This window comes from Scophthalmus maximus, chromosome 19, assembly GCF_022379125.1.
Source record: "Scophthalmus maximus strain ysfricsl-2021 chromosome 19, ASM2237912v1, whole genome shotgun sequence".
NCBI lineage: Eukaryota > Metazoa > Chordata > Actinopteri > Pleuronectiformes > Scophthalmidae > Scophthalmus > Scophthalmus maximus.
In genome coordinates this window covers 2,797,364-2,814,303 of record NC_061533.1, presented here as the reverse complement: position 1 = coordinate 2,814,303, position 16,940 = coordinate 2,797,364, and the positions used below count along the sequence as shown (strand labels likewise).

The 16,940-nt window shown below is 43.6% G+C and overlaps 1 protein-coding gene across 2 annotated transcripts in view; it reads right to left on the bottom strand.

Annotated features, from left to right (window-relative positions):
* Window positions 1-76: 76 nt before the first annotated feature.
* cfap299 (cilia and flagella associated protein 299) overlaps window positions 77-16,940 on the bottom strand; it is a 71,268-nt gene continuing 54,404 nt past the window's right edge. For both annotated transcript variants that reach the window (XM_047329169.1, XM_035639963.2), the window contains 3 exons: window positions 14,751-14,893; window positions 3,427-3,556; window positions 77-1,095 (listed from right to left, as the gene is read on the bottom strand). In XM_047329169.1, the coding sequence (XP_047185125.1) occupies window positions 1,003-1,095; window positions 3,427-3,556; window positions 14,751-14,893 (366 nt within the window). In that variant the 3' untranslated portion in view covers window positions 77-1,002. The remainder of the gene's footprint in view (window positions 1,096-3,426; window positions 3,557-14,750; window positions 14,894-16,940) is intronic.

The window sequence follows — 16,940 nt, the reverse complement described above, 5'->3', positions numbered from 1 at the left end:
ATAACTTCCTGTTTCCCAAAAAGTGTATCATGCACTTCATGTTTAGAACCGTGCAAAAATGCCTCCACACTTCAGATACATTTGCAAGATGTTTTATTTCTGTTTTTTTAACTAAATGGAAAAAGTGAGTTTTTCCTTTCGTCTGGCAATCCTACAAAAAAGGAATTCACCAACAGAAAAACTTAAGGTCCTGTAATTCATTAGCTTATAGACAAAGATAATGTTACTTGTGTTGGAACAGATTGTGTTTCAATAACTAAAGAAAAAAAAAAGTTAGTCAGCTGCGAGAACTCCTCTGAACCTAAATCATCTCTGGAGAAGCAGAGCAGTAGAGGTTGTGTTCCACTGGAAATTGTCACAGTGAATGACTAATATGTAAATGATAGAGCACTTTGATGTCCCGTAAAGTGTGCCCTGCATCTGGGAACATGCAGAATGCTTTAAGCCCATTACCCATTCTTCCAGTCCCAATTGGAGCTAGCACAGCCTGGGGGAGGACATAAAAGCCAAACCCCCCATCATCTTTCAAAGCTCTTACGCCTTTAATTTGTTTAGACAAACAGCCCAAAAACATGCCAGGCCGAAAACCGTGGAAGGAGCCCGGGGGTCGAGGAGCAGGTTCCTGCCCCCCGACTACGTCTCCCGCTCAGGGAACGCCAAAGGAACTGAGCCAAACTGAGCATCGGTCTTCACGAATCACAAGGAATGAAAAAAATGGATTAAATCTCATTGTTTTCTTACAAAATCTGCAGTTACATTAAAAAACAGCAACATTCAAGTTGTCCCACAGCTCCGCCCACGTCTTCCTCTGGGAATCCTCATTTTAAAGCCACTTTTTTTTTTTTTTACTGCAGCACCTCCACCCAGATGGTACGCATGATATGAGAAGGAACCGTTTGTAAATGATGGTGCGACTACTTGCGACTCAGCTCAAATTAGAGGCTTCCAGCGCGCTCCAATACGTGCCATGTGTACGGACGTGTCGGCAGCGGCCTCTGAAGCTCAGACCGTTCTGATGTTGTGGTCGTAGATGACGACATGGACGTAGAGGTCCGACTGCAGGAATGTCCTGTTGGAGTCCTCACCGGGTCCAGACTGGAACCGGGAACAGAGGCAGAGCAGAGCGTTAAAAACAAGTTTATTATTCACCAGGGTTACTGTGTGACACTTTTATGTAACGACAATCAGATCAAGAGGTAAAGTCATTTGCTAACATTTTTCAGGCCATTTGGGTGCATCGATTCTACTTGTGCCTCATCATTGACTTTACTTTTACTTTTGCACTTCCTGTAAAAGTCTGAACACAATGTGACGTGACGTGTGTTAAAGCAGCATTCAGCGAATTTCGAAGATGATGGGGTGAACAAATACCTAAAGTTGTGTATCATTTCTGTTGTCGCTCTTCTGCGTATGGAACCTTCCTTTCCTACAGCCGTCCGGTTAGCTTCCCAGATGCCCAAAGTTGAGGCGGCGGCCATTGTGGAGATGCCTCCCTATGATTGTGGTTGGAGTTGTGGGATACGTCAACACTCCCTTTGTTCCTTCAAGACCATCTTCGCCGAGCACTTCAGTGATGAGTGCAAGCGTCGGTTCGACAAGTCCAAGAAGGAGACTTTCACCAAATTCTGGTACAATCCTTCCACCGTCAGCTGCTAGCAGCTAGCTTTATAAGCAAGCTAGTTGCTAACTATCGGCCATTTGCAGGCTGGACAGGACAACTTACAAGAGTGTTTTTGGAACTATGTCACCTCTTCCCACCAATGGTGGTGCAGTGGTTAGCGCTGTCACCTCACAGGAAGAAATTTCTTGGTTTGAATCCCAACCTACCCACCACCAGGGCCTCTCTGTGAGGAGTTTGCATGTTTTTGCCGTGTCTGCAGGTTGGGGTTGGAGACTCTAAATTGACCCAAGAGTATAAATGTGAGTGTGAATGATTGTTGGTGATGTGATGGGCTGGCAACTTGTCCAGGGTGAACCCCGCCTCTCCCCAGCGGTGTAGATGATGGATGGATGGATATTAAAGGGGAGGCCAGATGCGGCATGAGTTGACAGCGACTACAATTGATCACTTCCCAAGATGTTCTGTGTTACTTTGAATGTCCAATTCTGTCACGGCCCCTCCACTGAGATGAGAAGCCGCCACCAGCTGGGAGTATTTATTTAAGGCTAAGTGTGTCAAAAAAGCTCGGAGTGGGCGTGGATCCATAGCCAGCCATTACACTCAATTTACACTTTTACCTCAAACGCACTTGTGGGTGTCCTAATAAGTAGAGGCGGTCTTTCCTCTGCGAGTTCAAACGAGCGTCAATAAATTCATGACATCATGGACACAATTAGAGGAAATGGGAATCGCCGAGTAAACCCAACGATAAGCATCTTATTTTTAACAGAAACCAAAATGTGTTAGCAACACTCGCGCTCTTCTTCAAACAAAGTTTTTCTGCTTGTGCTTAGATTGAATCGAGCCATTGTCGTAAATGAAATGTGACAACCCCTCCCCCCCTCCACCCCCTCCCCAACCCAACCCACGTTTTGGCTCGGACAGAAGAAGCGGTCACGGTATGACAACGGCAGAAATAACAAACAAACCACCCAAAATGAGTGGATGGGAGCCTTGATTTTTGGAAGCTTCCCCCTGCGGATCTGCGGCCACATGAGCAGCTTGTGAGTTTGAGCTCACGGTGGGTTAAAAAAGCCGGACGGGTTCCGTGCTGCTCCGTGCCGAAGCCGATGTGGGCTGAGCCGAGCCGAGCTGGGCTCTGGGCACAGGGGCGGTTTGCTGTGTCTGGCTTCCTATGCCTTCCTCTTGTGTTTTTTAATAGACAGCCTGGTCGGGGCGGTGCTCGACCGCAGCCCGAACACTGTGCTGCCATTTTGGCGATTGGCCTCAAAAACGCAGTCCCCACAGCCCTGTCGGCAATTTCAAAATAGTTCAGCCCCACCAGCTATACTTCCCTACCCCCCCAGCGAAGAGGGAAACTGGAGAGAGAGAGAGAGAAAAAAATCCAGTCTCTCAGTCGTCATTCTTCCAGGGCCCCTGTCAGACTGCGAGTGTGGAGGAAGCACCTGTCTCGACCCCTTGATCCTCCATTCTTTGTGCAGGTGGAAAGCAAATATCTTTCCCCCCCACTGATTTCTTTCTCTCTCTCTCTCTGCTTCTCCCTGCAACTGCTTCTCTCACACTGAAGGCTCCCTCGGAAAATTACCGTCTGATTTACGTCGTCATTTAAGACTCTTGAAAAAACTACAAAACTACGGTAATTAGTAAAGTTAAAGTTTTTTCTTTTTGCCCTGTGGTCCTTTTTCCTTTCCTGGGACCCTATTTACTGCTGTTCGACAGGTGAACTGACCTACAGCGATGACCATTTGTCTCCCTGGGGCTTAGAAAACAAAGCGGGACAACAACAAGAACAACAACAAACCTACCGAGGGGTCCACATTCAGGATCTTTTTGTCCCTCTTGTTCTTGAAGAGCAGGCCGTTGGGGTCGTCATAAATCACCTCAAAGTTGGGGCTGGAGTTGGACGTGGACACCTGTGTCTTCCAGTTGTAGTAGCTGTAGAAAAGATAACGGTAATTCTTAGGTGAATGAGGTGAGGCTCAAACACGTCTCGAGAGCTCCTTTAGTGATGAAGTGTTCCGGAACAAAGTTGTTCAGGAAGAATTATTGAGAAATATCACATTTAGCTGTTTTGTCAAAACTACTGGAAGTGATATTTTCATGTTGCTGTGTCACCTAGACATTTGGTTTAGTTTGGCTTTTTTTTTGGGGGGGGGGGGCACACGGACAGACATTGCTTAAGAGAGACACATTTGAAAACCCAAATGTTTTTCAATGAAAGGATGCAACCCATATAATTCAGGCATGGTGGGGGAGTGCTGCGGTGCGGTTATGCTTTTGTTGTCAAATAAAAAAACTGTTGAAAATAGGTCGGCTTCAGATGAGATTCTATGTGAAAGGAAAAACACATGGTGACTTACTGCCTTTTCCTCTTGCCCTGTGTGGCAATTCACTTCACATCTAAAGAGCTCCTTAGGTTTCACTGTCTAAAACTAGGCCTTGAATAATGCAGCATGGATGTAGGGTGAACGGGGAAAAAAATGGACATTGAAAACCCCCAATATCCGACATCTGTGGCTGACAAGCTCCAAACACACAGCAAGTCAAAACGCTCAGCGAGATGTGTGGTTCTATTTTCCAGTCGTAAACAAATACAGTAGGTCTCAATGACACTTGTTCTGTACAAAGAATAATAAGCTTCAAATGTATGAATGTTAAGTCTCTTCTTGAGATTAAAAGGATAGAAAATATTAAAACTTAGAAAGTCAGATAAGTGCATACCACCGCAAATGCCCAACAGTTCACTTAAATTCAATCAAGCTGCACCAAATCTCTCACACTCATAGATATCCTTCCCCTAAATATGCCAGATTTTTCATCAAGATCCGTGAATTATTCCCTGAGAAATTGGTGAAAGTGTCAAAAAATTCCTATCTCACATTGTTAAAGAAAGAAAATAAATATTCCTGGATCCGCGTCAAAATTGAATTGGTTCTTTCTTGGCCCACGTCTCATCCTTCCACCAAGTTTCGTGGAATTCCATTCTGTAGTTTTTGCGTTATCCTTCTGATGAACCAACCAACCATCCGACCAACCAATGGACAGGGGTGAAAACATGACATAAAAACAAGGAAACGACTGATGCTCAGTTTAAGAAGTGTGTGTGCTATCTGTTTTATTTCTTTGGAACAACCTCACACAACAGGAGGTTTAAATCCACACCGGACCACCACATTGAGGTCATGACATGACTAAGCGTGTTTCACGGAGGAGAGAAAACTTCACGGATTGCAGCGCATTACTCCGCCATCGTTCTCACATCAGTATTCAACAGCAGGTTACACGAGACCGTTGCTTTGCAGAAGAGAAAGGGAAAAAGCAACCTTAACGGAGTAACGTTGTCGTTTGCCAGGAACGGAGAAGGTACGAGTCTGTTTCCAATTTGATCTTTGAGGTTGGCTGCGTTGGAGTTCACCAAGCCGGGGCATTAAAGTAAAGCTGTGGCTAATAAGCAACTGAAACCAAAAGAGAGGCTTGAATTCCAAAATAAATGGCCGATTAATTTACAGCATCCGATTGGATTTCTGCTTTCTCCTTTTAGGCTTTCTGTTATTTTTGATACAGCACAGTGACGGCGTCCAAGTTTTCAACAGAGTGAAAAATGTATAGACACATCAAAACTACATTAATACTGAAAGTGCATCAATTTGATGAATGAATTATTCCTCAAGACGTTAGAGAAGGAAAAACAAAAGATCCATATCATATTGACATTCCAGAGGCCTAAAACTGGCAGATCTTCCCGTTGTGTTGATGTGAAATACAATGAGGCCGGTTGGGGATTGAACATATCTCATGGTGGTAGTGTTGAATGGTGCGTTGTTCCTAGGTTGTAGGTTAGATTCGGCAAAGTATTTCGGCTGAGACGAACAAGGCCTGGAAATTAAAAGCCAAAGATAACATCTTCACGTATTGTATGAATTGTTGTTGTTAATTGTCAAATGATCAATAACATAACCGCGGTCACATGAATGTTGCTAGAGCAAGTTATGAGAAGTTACCGACCCTTGTGTCTTACAGACATTTACTGCCGAGGCAACACTGTCCATTTTCACTGGTAACACAACTCCACATGTCGCACACCGAGGCACCGGAGGTTGCATTCCCCGGCTTTTCCCCGGCAGCAGCTTGTGGTCCAAGAACAAAGTTGGGGCCTCAGGGAGAAAAGCTCGGTGTCAATTTTGGAAGAGGAACGACGAGTCGGGGGCTTGAAGGGGCCTGGAGCTGCGGCAGCAAGTTGTAAAATATGGGAGCGTATCACAACGGAGCGGTTCCAACATTCTGCAGATTACTTGCCACCTGCTGCGATGCTCTAACCGGAGCCAACGCATGACGAACAGCAGATATAGAGTTAATGACCCGACACTGTGAAATACATCTCAAATGTCACGTTTTAGATTTGTGAGACCTCTGCCGTCTTTGAGATGTTTTGCCCTGTTTTCCAGGTGTCAAGGTGTTTTCTCTTTCCGAGGTGCAGTAAATCTCCAGCGGCTCATAAACCCGGTTTTGCAAATACCCATTTGCATTTTGGTCATGAAAGTATTTTCTAACAGCAACTTATTAAGTATGCTTCCTACAAATACACCAGCAGATGTAGCATTATAAAAACTTTTACCCATGTGGCTTTTCCAAAACCCACAGAACCCTGCTATGAAAATTTAGGAAATGCCCATACATCTTTTTTTTTAATTTTGCAGAATGGCCTGATTTTGAATAGCTATGAAAAGGGCCAGGTATTCCAGCCAATATCAAGAGCTACTGACTTAACTGCTGGCTTCATGGTTTTCCTGGATTGGTCGCTTGTCATACTCTCAAAGACACTTATTCAGAATAATGAGGAAGGATCTTTAAATCCATGTCAGCCTCCGCGGACCTGCACCAAGACGGAATAACTTGACACAGAACCAACTTCCAACCAACCTCCTGGGAGAGAAAAAAAACAATTTAGTCTATTGGTCTGGGCCATATTTCAAGATGACAAATGCTGACTCCAGTGCTGAGCAGAGATATTGAAAATACAGTTACATAATGAAAAGGAGGTTTCTAAACATATAAAAGGAAATTAAACCGAAAAATATATTCATTAAGTCATGGTGGGAACTATGTAAAACGTATTAAATGACATGGAAAGTCATCAATTGACCTGAATTGACAGAATATGGACAAATGACTTGAGACTTGACTTGTCTGGACTGACTTCAACTCCAACTTGTCTTGAATGACTTGACACTTGTCTCAACGGACTTTAACTTAACGCAGACTTGTCTGGAGTGAGTTCGATTCTGACTTGTTTTGAATGACTTGAGACTTGACTTGCCGGTTTCTTTCCTTTGCACCAGAGTTTATTTGACAACTTTGGCAAAGCCTAGGAGAACCAAAGACTAACGGCAGCCGCACCGTTGCATCGAGCAGGTTACTGTAGGTACAGAACGATCTCTTCTTTAGTAAAATTTATTACATCCCAATATTTACTGATAAAGTCACACAGAAAACCGTGTTGGAAGTTTTATCCATATTATCCTTTCATAGTGAGCTCTAGTATTTCTGCACTAGTATAAAATACAATTCATTTTGGAACATGTGACGCTGGTCAACCGACTCCTGCCAATTTTCAGAGCAATCTTCTTCTCCGGGAAACACATGCACCAGATTCCTCCGAACAGTAGCAGTGTGGAGAAATACACTGATGCATAAAATTATAAGGTATGATAGGACGAGAGGTCTGGCATTTTTTTCCCCCCGCGACTTGCCAACAGAGCTGAGAGAAGCAGGTTGAGAATAGACTGCTGCAATGCCCCAATTATGAAATACAAATTGAGGTTTTTCTCCCTTAAACCTGGAGGGGGGATTATATTGTCTGCGATTGGCTTTCAGACGTACGCATACTTCCTCTCTTTGTAAATTAGATCCGACAGTGTTTCAGTGACTATTTATACCGAAGCGCCACACAACAATTAACATTTTTTTGGTGGACCACTTTTATTCCATGGTGAACCGCTTACTTTTGCTGGAGGAACGGGACAGATGTGAGATATAATTTGACGCCGAACATGAAAAAGACTTGACGGAAGAGTGTAGAAAAGAAGCAATGCCGAGAATTTTCGTTCGTACGTTTACTCGCATGTGTTTACTGGATCCACCTCCCTCGCCGTCCCATATGAACTGTCGCCAGGGCGACTGACTGCACGCTCGGCGAACATTTGGTCACAGAGAAGAAAGCTCGTGCAGCTGGATGGCACCACACCCAGACACATGGACCAGTAAAAGTGTGAGAAACCTGGATTTGGTGGAAACAATGACGGCGGATCCCAGCACCGGTTCCACGGTTCCCCCTATGCATTTACCACCGGCCGTTCGACACGTGCACCGCGTCCTCTCGCTTTCCACAGTTCACCGTGCTCGGCTCTATTGTTATCTGCAGGCGGTCATTTTCCAGGGTAATGTCAACAGTCTCATTATAGGGCTCAGAGGAGCAGGACTCCCCGTGCTTGATGATATATATCATAAAAGAGCAAATACCTCGCATGTGTATTCGCTCAGCTGAAGAATACACGCCCAGTAACTCTTTCTGAAGTTAATGTTTCCATGTAAATCGCAAAGGGCCTCTTCAGTGTTGAGAGGCTGAGTAATACAGTAATGGGTTGAACTTACTGTTAAGCCTCGTAGGGGGTCGATGACAAATGACAGAAGAGTCCCGTTGACAAACTCCATTAGCAAACCACACTACACACATCTCTAGTTTAATTTCCTTATTATTTTTGGTTCCATCTGGGATTTCCTTGATATTAAAACACAAGTGAAGTGTATTTCCCTTTTTCGGTTGTGAAAAGTTCACATGTCTGTGCACTTGACTTCATCTTGTGCTTATGTCTCTGTACCAAGGAGGTCGGTCACGTTTGTCTGTCAGCAGGATTACTCCAGAACTACTGAACTAATTTCCATGACATTTTGTGGAGGGGTGGGGCACGACACGAGGAAGCAGATCTGGATATAACCCTGGGTGCATCCAGGATTTTTTTTTTCACACTTCCTTAAACGTGGCGAGATAAGAGCGTCAGCTTTGGTGGAGGTATGCGCTCTCTGAGCTCCGGTCTAGTTGCTCCTATTGATAATAAAATATAGGTTAAATCAGATTAAAGAAATAAAAAATAAAATAAAAATCTAAATAAAAAATAAACTATTGTAAACATTCTTTTAATTTAATGAGGTCTGGTGCATAATCATGATCTTTAATGTTTTCTAACACCACCTGGACAAACTTTTGGGGTTTTAGGTTTTCTGACTTTTCAAAGACTCCTGAAAAAACCCAACAGATCAAAATATGTAATTAATATAATAGTTAACTGCAGCCACAACACACAAGATAAACTAGCTCAGTTTATTATTTTGAAGTTATAACTTGAAGTTGAGTTGAAGATATACGACTTTAAAAACTATGAAATAAATGGATTCAAATTGAACACAAGGACCATTGTACAGCTCAAACTTAATCAAAATGGATAGTTAAGATTAATATTACTCATTGTTACACACAAAAGGTCAATGTGGGGGGTTTGCCGTGGAAACTGAGAGAGATTATGGGTCAACCTGAGGAACACAGCCCGATACCTTTAGCTCATGTTAAAAGAATCCCCACTAACGACAAGCCATCAGTCCGGTATGGTAACAAGTCGAAGATGAAGATTTACAATCACAAGTGATTGCGTCATTTTACAGTCTTACTTTACATGTGGCCTGCTTCAGAGGTTACATCTTAATTCACGTGGACAGAAGAGCCCGTCCAACCTACGAGACGGTGAATCCATCAAACACAGTCCAAACAGTACCAGCACCAAAGAACAAACAAGTCCAACTGGATTTAAACTGGGCTAATAAAGTCCACGTGAAGCTCGGCACACATGGTGCGGAACGCTCCGGCCGACCGGCAAATATTTATCAAGCTGGCAAACTCCAATCTCCCACCGACCCCCTGTTAAAGCTCGGACACAATGCGGCAGGCAGAGCCGTGGAATCGCCGTTCGGAGCTGGAACAGTTTCTCTTTTGTATTGAAAGTTAATAAAATCAGACAGCGGCGCAAAATATTTTCACAGCGCAGAATGAAGCCAGACGCACAGGTGCGTCGCAGAGGCCGAGCGTGGAGGCAACATGGCTTTTTTGGCTGTGGAGGAGGAGGAGGCGTGTGTCAAGATGCAATGTTTCACGTCTGCCGCCGAATGCGGGGGGAATCTTTATAAGATGCAGCTTTACTACAAAAAAGATGTACGAGTTAGACAGATTCATTGAGTAACAAAGGCATGGTTCCCCTTACGCCAGATATAAATCAGTGTATTTGAACTGCGCAGTTAAAGGGGAAGCAGAAAAAAAAGAATCTACCACAACTAAAAAAAAAATCTGCTCGTTAAACTTGTTTTTTCTTTCTTCCAGTTGTGATACAGTGACACGGCTGTGCGGCTATTTTTACGCGAAAAAGACACACCGAAACAATTTAAAAGAGGAAGAGAATCAATTAGGACGAGCATGTTTGCGAGATGTTGGCCAGGCCTCTCAAAGATCTTTACTGAACGCAGCGACTGAGGGGAGGCAGAGATACGGGGAGGGAGGGAGGGAGGGAGGAGGGGGAACCGCCAGAGTGCATAAACAGATGGTCACTTTGCTGGGGAACATTAAATAGACATCAGAGATGCTGTAGGCACATCTGGAGTGGCAGGAAGCACGGAGGTACGCGGAGATGCAGATCTGTGGGATAATTAGATGGGGGCCGGGACTTAAGTGTGTGAGTGTGTGTGTGTGTGTGTTCACGTCGGAAGCTCCACGGGAAAAAGTAATGGAGATAAAAGTGCAATAATTTAGGGCCTTTAAAAACACAAGATTTTCGTATACTCTTAAAGATTATTTTTTCTCTTCTTCATCTGAAGTGTCAGTGTCAGAGTTTGGTTAAATATCCTGACATGCTTCACCCAGAGCTACTGAAACAATTTGTCCCTCAGAGGCAGTTACACAATATTTTCTTTATCAATTATTATGACTTCATATCAGTTTGTATAAGTATATGTTAAGAAAAGTGCATTTTTTAATTAATATTAGCAATTTTGCTTTTATTTTTGTGTTTTTTTGGGGATATTAACTTATTGTTAGAATTTAACTTTCTACAGAAGCAAAACAAGCAAAGTTCTGCACTTAATTTTTGATGGTACTAATGCATTTTTTACAAAAAACTTTCCATGCAGGTCAGAGGCTTACAACATGCTTTTTACAAATGATGTTTATACGACCCACCCACCCAGTGTGCCTGCTAAAATAAATCACGCCCGGCAGTCGACTGATTCTCGCTCTTTAGCCTGTAGATCCTGGAGGTGATGGAGAATGTACAACGGGGGGAACGCCCCCCCCCCAAAAAAACAACAAAATGTACCATAAATGACCATAAACACATTAAAATCTAAGTGAGCCATTTTCTTTTTAATGGAGCAGAAAACCAAACACAAAGAGCCATTAGTGACAAAAGTCCAAATGGAGTGTTTTGTTTTTTGCAACATGGTCTTGCTTCCAAAATTTAACACATTTTAAGTTGGAACTTAAGGTCTAGGTAGAAAATAATTGGGAAAAAAACCTTTTTACAAGTTGGAATGAAATGAGACGCGACCTTAAAGGAGGAACGTCTTGATGCGTTTAGTCGTCAGCATCCAGTCCCCTCATTATTTTTGCAAAGTGCTATCACACCCACTTTCACACTGTAACATGCTTTACACGTTACGTCATTTCTCTCCCAACACCTCCAACCAATTCATTTTGCTTCTTCTTGTCTTTTAAATTCTCATACTTTGCTCCAGGGAGATATTCTGCTACTGCTCCTTTTCCTGGAGACATTGCAGACTGTGTGTATGTGAACCTATCCACCCTTCGTTGCTGGAGGTGGGAGGTAGAGACCAGAGCTGGCGCTGGTGTCGCTGCTCTGTGTTCTTTGTGGCTGGGGAGGAGGAGGAGGGACAGGATTCAGAGTCCTGCGGTGGGAGGTTTAGTGCACTGAGTGGGCAGCAGCTCCAGCATCTGCTCCCTCTTAGCGGCAACCACACTGGGTGTTATTGTTCCCGACAGAGATGAAAAAATGGGGGAGGGAGGGAGGGGTGGGGTGGAGGATGACATGGGGAGGGGAGAGGTAGCAAAGCCGGGATAAGAAGGTTAGAGAAGTTGAAAACCAGAGAGAGAGACGTGTGAATCTGATGAAGTTCAGTTTTCTGGAGGGTTGAAAAAAGAGTTGGGAGTGTGACGTCAGATGTCAGATGTCAAATGGAGGGAGGGCAGGGAGACCTGTCGAGGGGGGGTCATAAAAGCATCATTAGGGAGTGGGCTGTACCTCCAGGCATGCTCGCCCAATGACTCACACCTACAGCTTGTTGGGGCTTCCACTCGCTCGAGAGGAGGTGGGGTTCAAGGCCACGAGTGGGGTTGTGTGTCAGAGCCCATGGTGGAAAACCACTTCTTGTCGTCTCACTCACTGTGTGCTTGTAAAACTAAGACCTGAAATGATGTCGGAGTGAAACAGCGAACGGATGAGAACAGTCAAGAATTTGCCTGAGGCTGCAGGAAGGTGAATACGCAGTCAAGAGTTGAAAATGTTCAAACGTCAGCAAAAACTTTGACTCTAATGAATGAATGTGTGTATAAATGAGTGAGAAAATCCGGGGGCTGCATCCTTCAGTCGACTCGGTATCTACACGTATAGACTGCGAAGGCCGAATCAAAAATGAGACCCTCTCGTCTTTTCCAATACGAGTCACCATCTTGTCCTGCCCACACTGCCCACATAGCTAGCTAGATAGCTTTGTCACCGGCATGCAATGAATCATGGGATGGGTTTGCACCGAGAAGGAACCAGTCGTTGCCGGAGCAGGTGGGCCCCAACATGGCGCTGGTCAAAATGCGAAACTAGAGGCTTCCGAACGGCAGCTCACAAACCAACGGGTGACGTCACGGTGGGTTGATACTTGGTTAAAACCTTCTTTCTGGAAAATCTCACGGAAAATGTTTGTGTTTCACAATCTCAGTCTTACTTTTCTGGTCTTGGCCATTTTCCAACAACATTGAGTCTGAACATAAATTGCCAGTTAAACCACGTCACTGTATTTAAACCATTTAATTCAAACTATAATCTCTAATACTACAAATATTAGAGATTATTGGGCAATCTCTCCATTGAAATATCCATTTGGCTCTTTCAGAGCTTCTAAGAAACTACTGTACTTGGTTCAGCTTTGAACTGGGGATTTGTTCACAACTTCTGTGGCCTTCTGATGCAGGTTTTTAATTATTTTGAAGAAATAATTATTCCTAGATCATGAACTTGTCACATTAGGACACTACAGTACAGACCATGTTCTGCCCCAGTGTCACTGAGGTTATACCGGCCACATGCCATTTGGCTGAACTCTGAATAAAACCATGTAACAAACGCACTCCTTCTCACCCCTGTCCTGCTTGTTTGTCCTCATGGGATTTCTCGCAAGTATCTGAAATGTTTGGTAATATGTTACTATGCACGAATATGTGGAATGTGGTGATGGTTTTGGCTCCGGTAATTTCGCTGACGGCTCTTTAATGTTTACACAGCTATCTGCTGATAGACAACAAATTACAGACGATGTAACCTGCCCCACTGAGGGATACAGCGGATTTTTTAGCTTACACCTGCAAGGTCAGCAGTTCATCTGTGGCTTGGGTTTTGGACGAGTGCAACTGGCACCGGTGAGTGTGGTTGTCCAACATTCAGCACATGATGTATCTGGACTAAATATATCAGATTTATATCAGATGTAAAAGGAGGAATGACTTTTTTCTCATGGGTTTATGGCATATTTTAAGTTATTATGGTGGTTTATATTAAGTGTGTGGGGGGGGGGGGTTATATTTCTAAAGGGAAAATTTTCTAACTCTACACATTGTGGTTTCAAGTATTTCTCTATCATGTTAAAAATTCGGTGGCTTTACATCTCCATATTTCATGATTGTTAGGTTTGCAACCGTCTAAACATTCTGAAATTCCACTTTGGTGATATTTGATCTAGGCATGCACCGAATGTTCGGCCACAGTAAAAAAGAATTTTATTTTATGTTGTTGTAACTGTGATTTTTAAGTATAATGTCTGCTGGAATGTCAAATTTTTTTTTTCTGTTTTTTATAAATTTATAAATTGTACTTTTATAACAGATTTTTTCCTTGAAAAATCAAGACAAAAAAGTTAAAGGCACATTTATGCTATTTCATTTACGCATTGGGAAAAGTTGGCCAAGTGTTAAATTATTTTCGGTTTCTACCAACAATTCAAATTTCGGTGCATCACTAATTAGTTCTTTTATATACATATATACACACACACACGTACATATACACAGAAACATACATATATATGTAACACTGTCGTCTTATGGTCCTGGGTTGATACCCTGGTTTGGCCGTTTGGCCTCTCTGTGTTTACATGGTCTCCATGAAGGTTAGATTGATTGGCGACTCCAAATTGCATGTAGTCTCTATATTTGCCTCTATACAGTGTGTCAGCCCTGTGATAGACTGGCAGCCAGTTCAGAGTTCCCCGTCTGTCGCCCGGTGATAGCTGGGATTCTTACACCTCTAACTTTAGCATCTCCTGGTTTGTTAACGGTAAAAGTTTTTTTCAAACAAATTCATTTTCACGGCCAGTACAAAAGTAAATCAGTCAATTACACAATTGACTTATCTATCAATGTACTTCAATCTATTTTTATTCATCTGTGATGACAAATCTTTCCTGCACATTAAAAGAAGATCATGGGTTACGTTTGCTTTAATCTCGACTCGAATCACATCTGTCTTGTCCAGACAGGTTTAGCATTTTGGCAGCTTCACTCAGCTTTACTTCAGCAGTGTATATTTATTCCACATCTGCGCTGAAGCCACAGCGGCTGGTGCTGTACATACCAACTTATACTGGCCCTTTGCACAGCTCCTTCCAGGCCCATATTGGTCTCTCACGTCAACCTGAATCTCTCATCCCGGATAATAAGATTTCCTGACCCTTCAAAATCTTGTCAAATCCCCCAGCAGTAAAGGCCTCCCCAACCAACATGGACACGTTACAATAGAAGGAGACTTACCATAAATCCGAACGCCCTGGCATGAGCTGCTTCTTTCCGCTGAAATATGGTTCAAAATCTTGGGTCTTGAGTCTGTGGGCGTAGTCTATATAGCCAGATACTTCCTGTCCAAGAGTATTATGATCCCTTATGAAAATGACGGACTGTAAAAGAGAGAGAGAGAGAAAGAAAGAAAAACCCTCTGTGTAAATAATCATGGCCATCAAACCTCTTCTGGGCGAAAGCCAGGAAGGACAATGTCACTTGTTAAACGTGGACCGATAGACAGGATCTGTTACAAATCCTCCAACTTTGAAATACAAAGGCTCGTGTTATACTTTGGCTCGGGTTTTCATTGGAGACGATGATCCAACTTGCGCCGTCCCGCGATGGCCCAAGCTCACCGAGGTGGGCCGTCTACAGAGCATCCTGCTCGGATCAGTGCGTGGGACTCAAATCGGAATCCTTAGGACTTACAGTAACAAGAGTCCCTGTCCCGGTCCAACACACCTACGTCAGGGGCGAGAAAGTAGCTTGAAATAACATGAAAACGAAGAGTCCTGACTTAACACTTAATTCTGTAAGTCGTGTGAACATTTAGATGTTACTTTCTAGTAACATTAATAAATGAATAGGGGGGGTTTCCTATAGATGCATCTGATTTTAGGGCATCGCATTGACAGTTTGTGCCAAAATGAAGCTAGAACTTCATCCATCCATCCATCTGTTTATCCTTTGAGGGTCGCAGGGGTTTGGACCAAATCCCAGCTGACATTGGGTGGGAGGCAGGGTTCACCCTGGACAGGTCGCCAGTCCATTACAGGGCTGACAACCACTCTCAGCACGGAATGACCCCAGCCAATCGTCATGGTCCAAGGCCAGATCCTTCTTGCTATGAGGCGACAGTGCTAACCACTGGACTCACGTGCCACCAAAAACCAGAACTTCTGGATTCAAATTCCCTTAAAACTGGCATTACAACTTAACTATGCTGAACGTAACTACCATTACAAGGCTTAGGCAAATCACCTACGCATTTTTGCACAGTGCCTGAGCCAAATGGAAACCGTATAGTATGATACATATTTTTCCTAAAAAGTACTTTCAAAAAATCTTACATTTCAAGAATAAATAATAACCTGTTCATGCATTAGTTTAAATTAAGTTTTCACAAGTCAACATCATGGGTTGTTTGTAGCCTTTATCATGTTGCTAGCTAAGTGAATGTTTGGGTCCTTCAGAGTTAATTAGCCTTAAAAATTGTTTGGTTAGTCCAGTCGAACCCACACGAGCTGGTGTTACATGTTTTGCGGCCACAGAGGAAATAAATTAATGACAACTGTAAAAACTTCTTAACTGTCTCACACGCAATGTGCTTTCATGCACACCCTGATGACAGGCACAAAGAGATGGCTGGGACAGAGACTGAACTTTATGGATGTTCTTTTTAATGGTACACTGGCGGCGAGGGCCCCACCGCAAACTTGGCCCCACCGCAAACTTGGCGGCCATGAACCAGGTAGAAAGTCTGCCGCGCGGCCAAGAATTACATCTGTCACAGACGATGAGCCGGAGAAGAGCGAAGTCAGAAAATGTTAAACGGCCGAAGAAAAGAGTATGTGAGAGGAATCGACTCGTGACAGTGACTCGGGTCAACTGATTTGAGGCCTCTGGGACAGTTTGCCGTGTCTACAGAAACTCGGCCGAATAAAAATTTGATGAACAGCCAAACGCTGTGACATCGTCAGATGACCACATTGCATTTTTCTCATTCTCCCGAGGATGAGATGAGGACTTCAGGATAGCTCCCACTTCATCTGTGACCATATACGTTTAGCTGCGTGCCAAATATAACAACCTGTGTTTTTTTACAGTACAACTCAGTTCTCTCCTGCTGCGATTATTAAACTAACCGTGTAAACAGCTGATACCCTCGATCCACTCACGTATGAGAATTATAGAAAATCACACCTAAGCTCCACTGCAATAGAAACGGGACCCTACCTTGACTTGTTGAACCTTCCCGACCTTCTAGGAAGCGAGTGGACCTGTGAAATCCTCTCGGCTCAATGCCAACAAAGAGTGGAGCGCTGAACATTGACTGTAAAAGGTTTTCTTTAGGTGTATTGGAGGGGCAGTCGCTCAAAAAACCTAAAGGGGCGAAATGCAAGAGTGGATGAAATTGGCCCCAGAAAATGCAAAAGCCCCAAA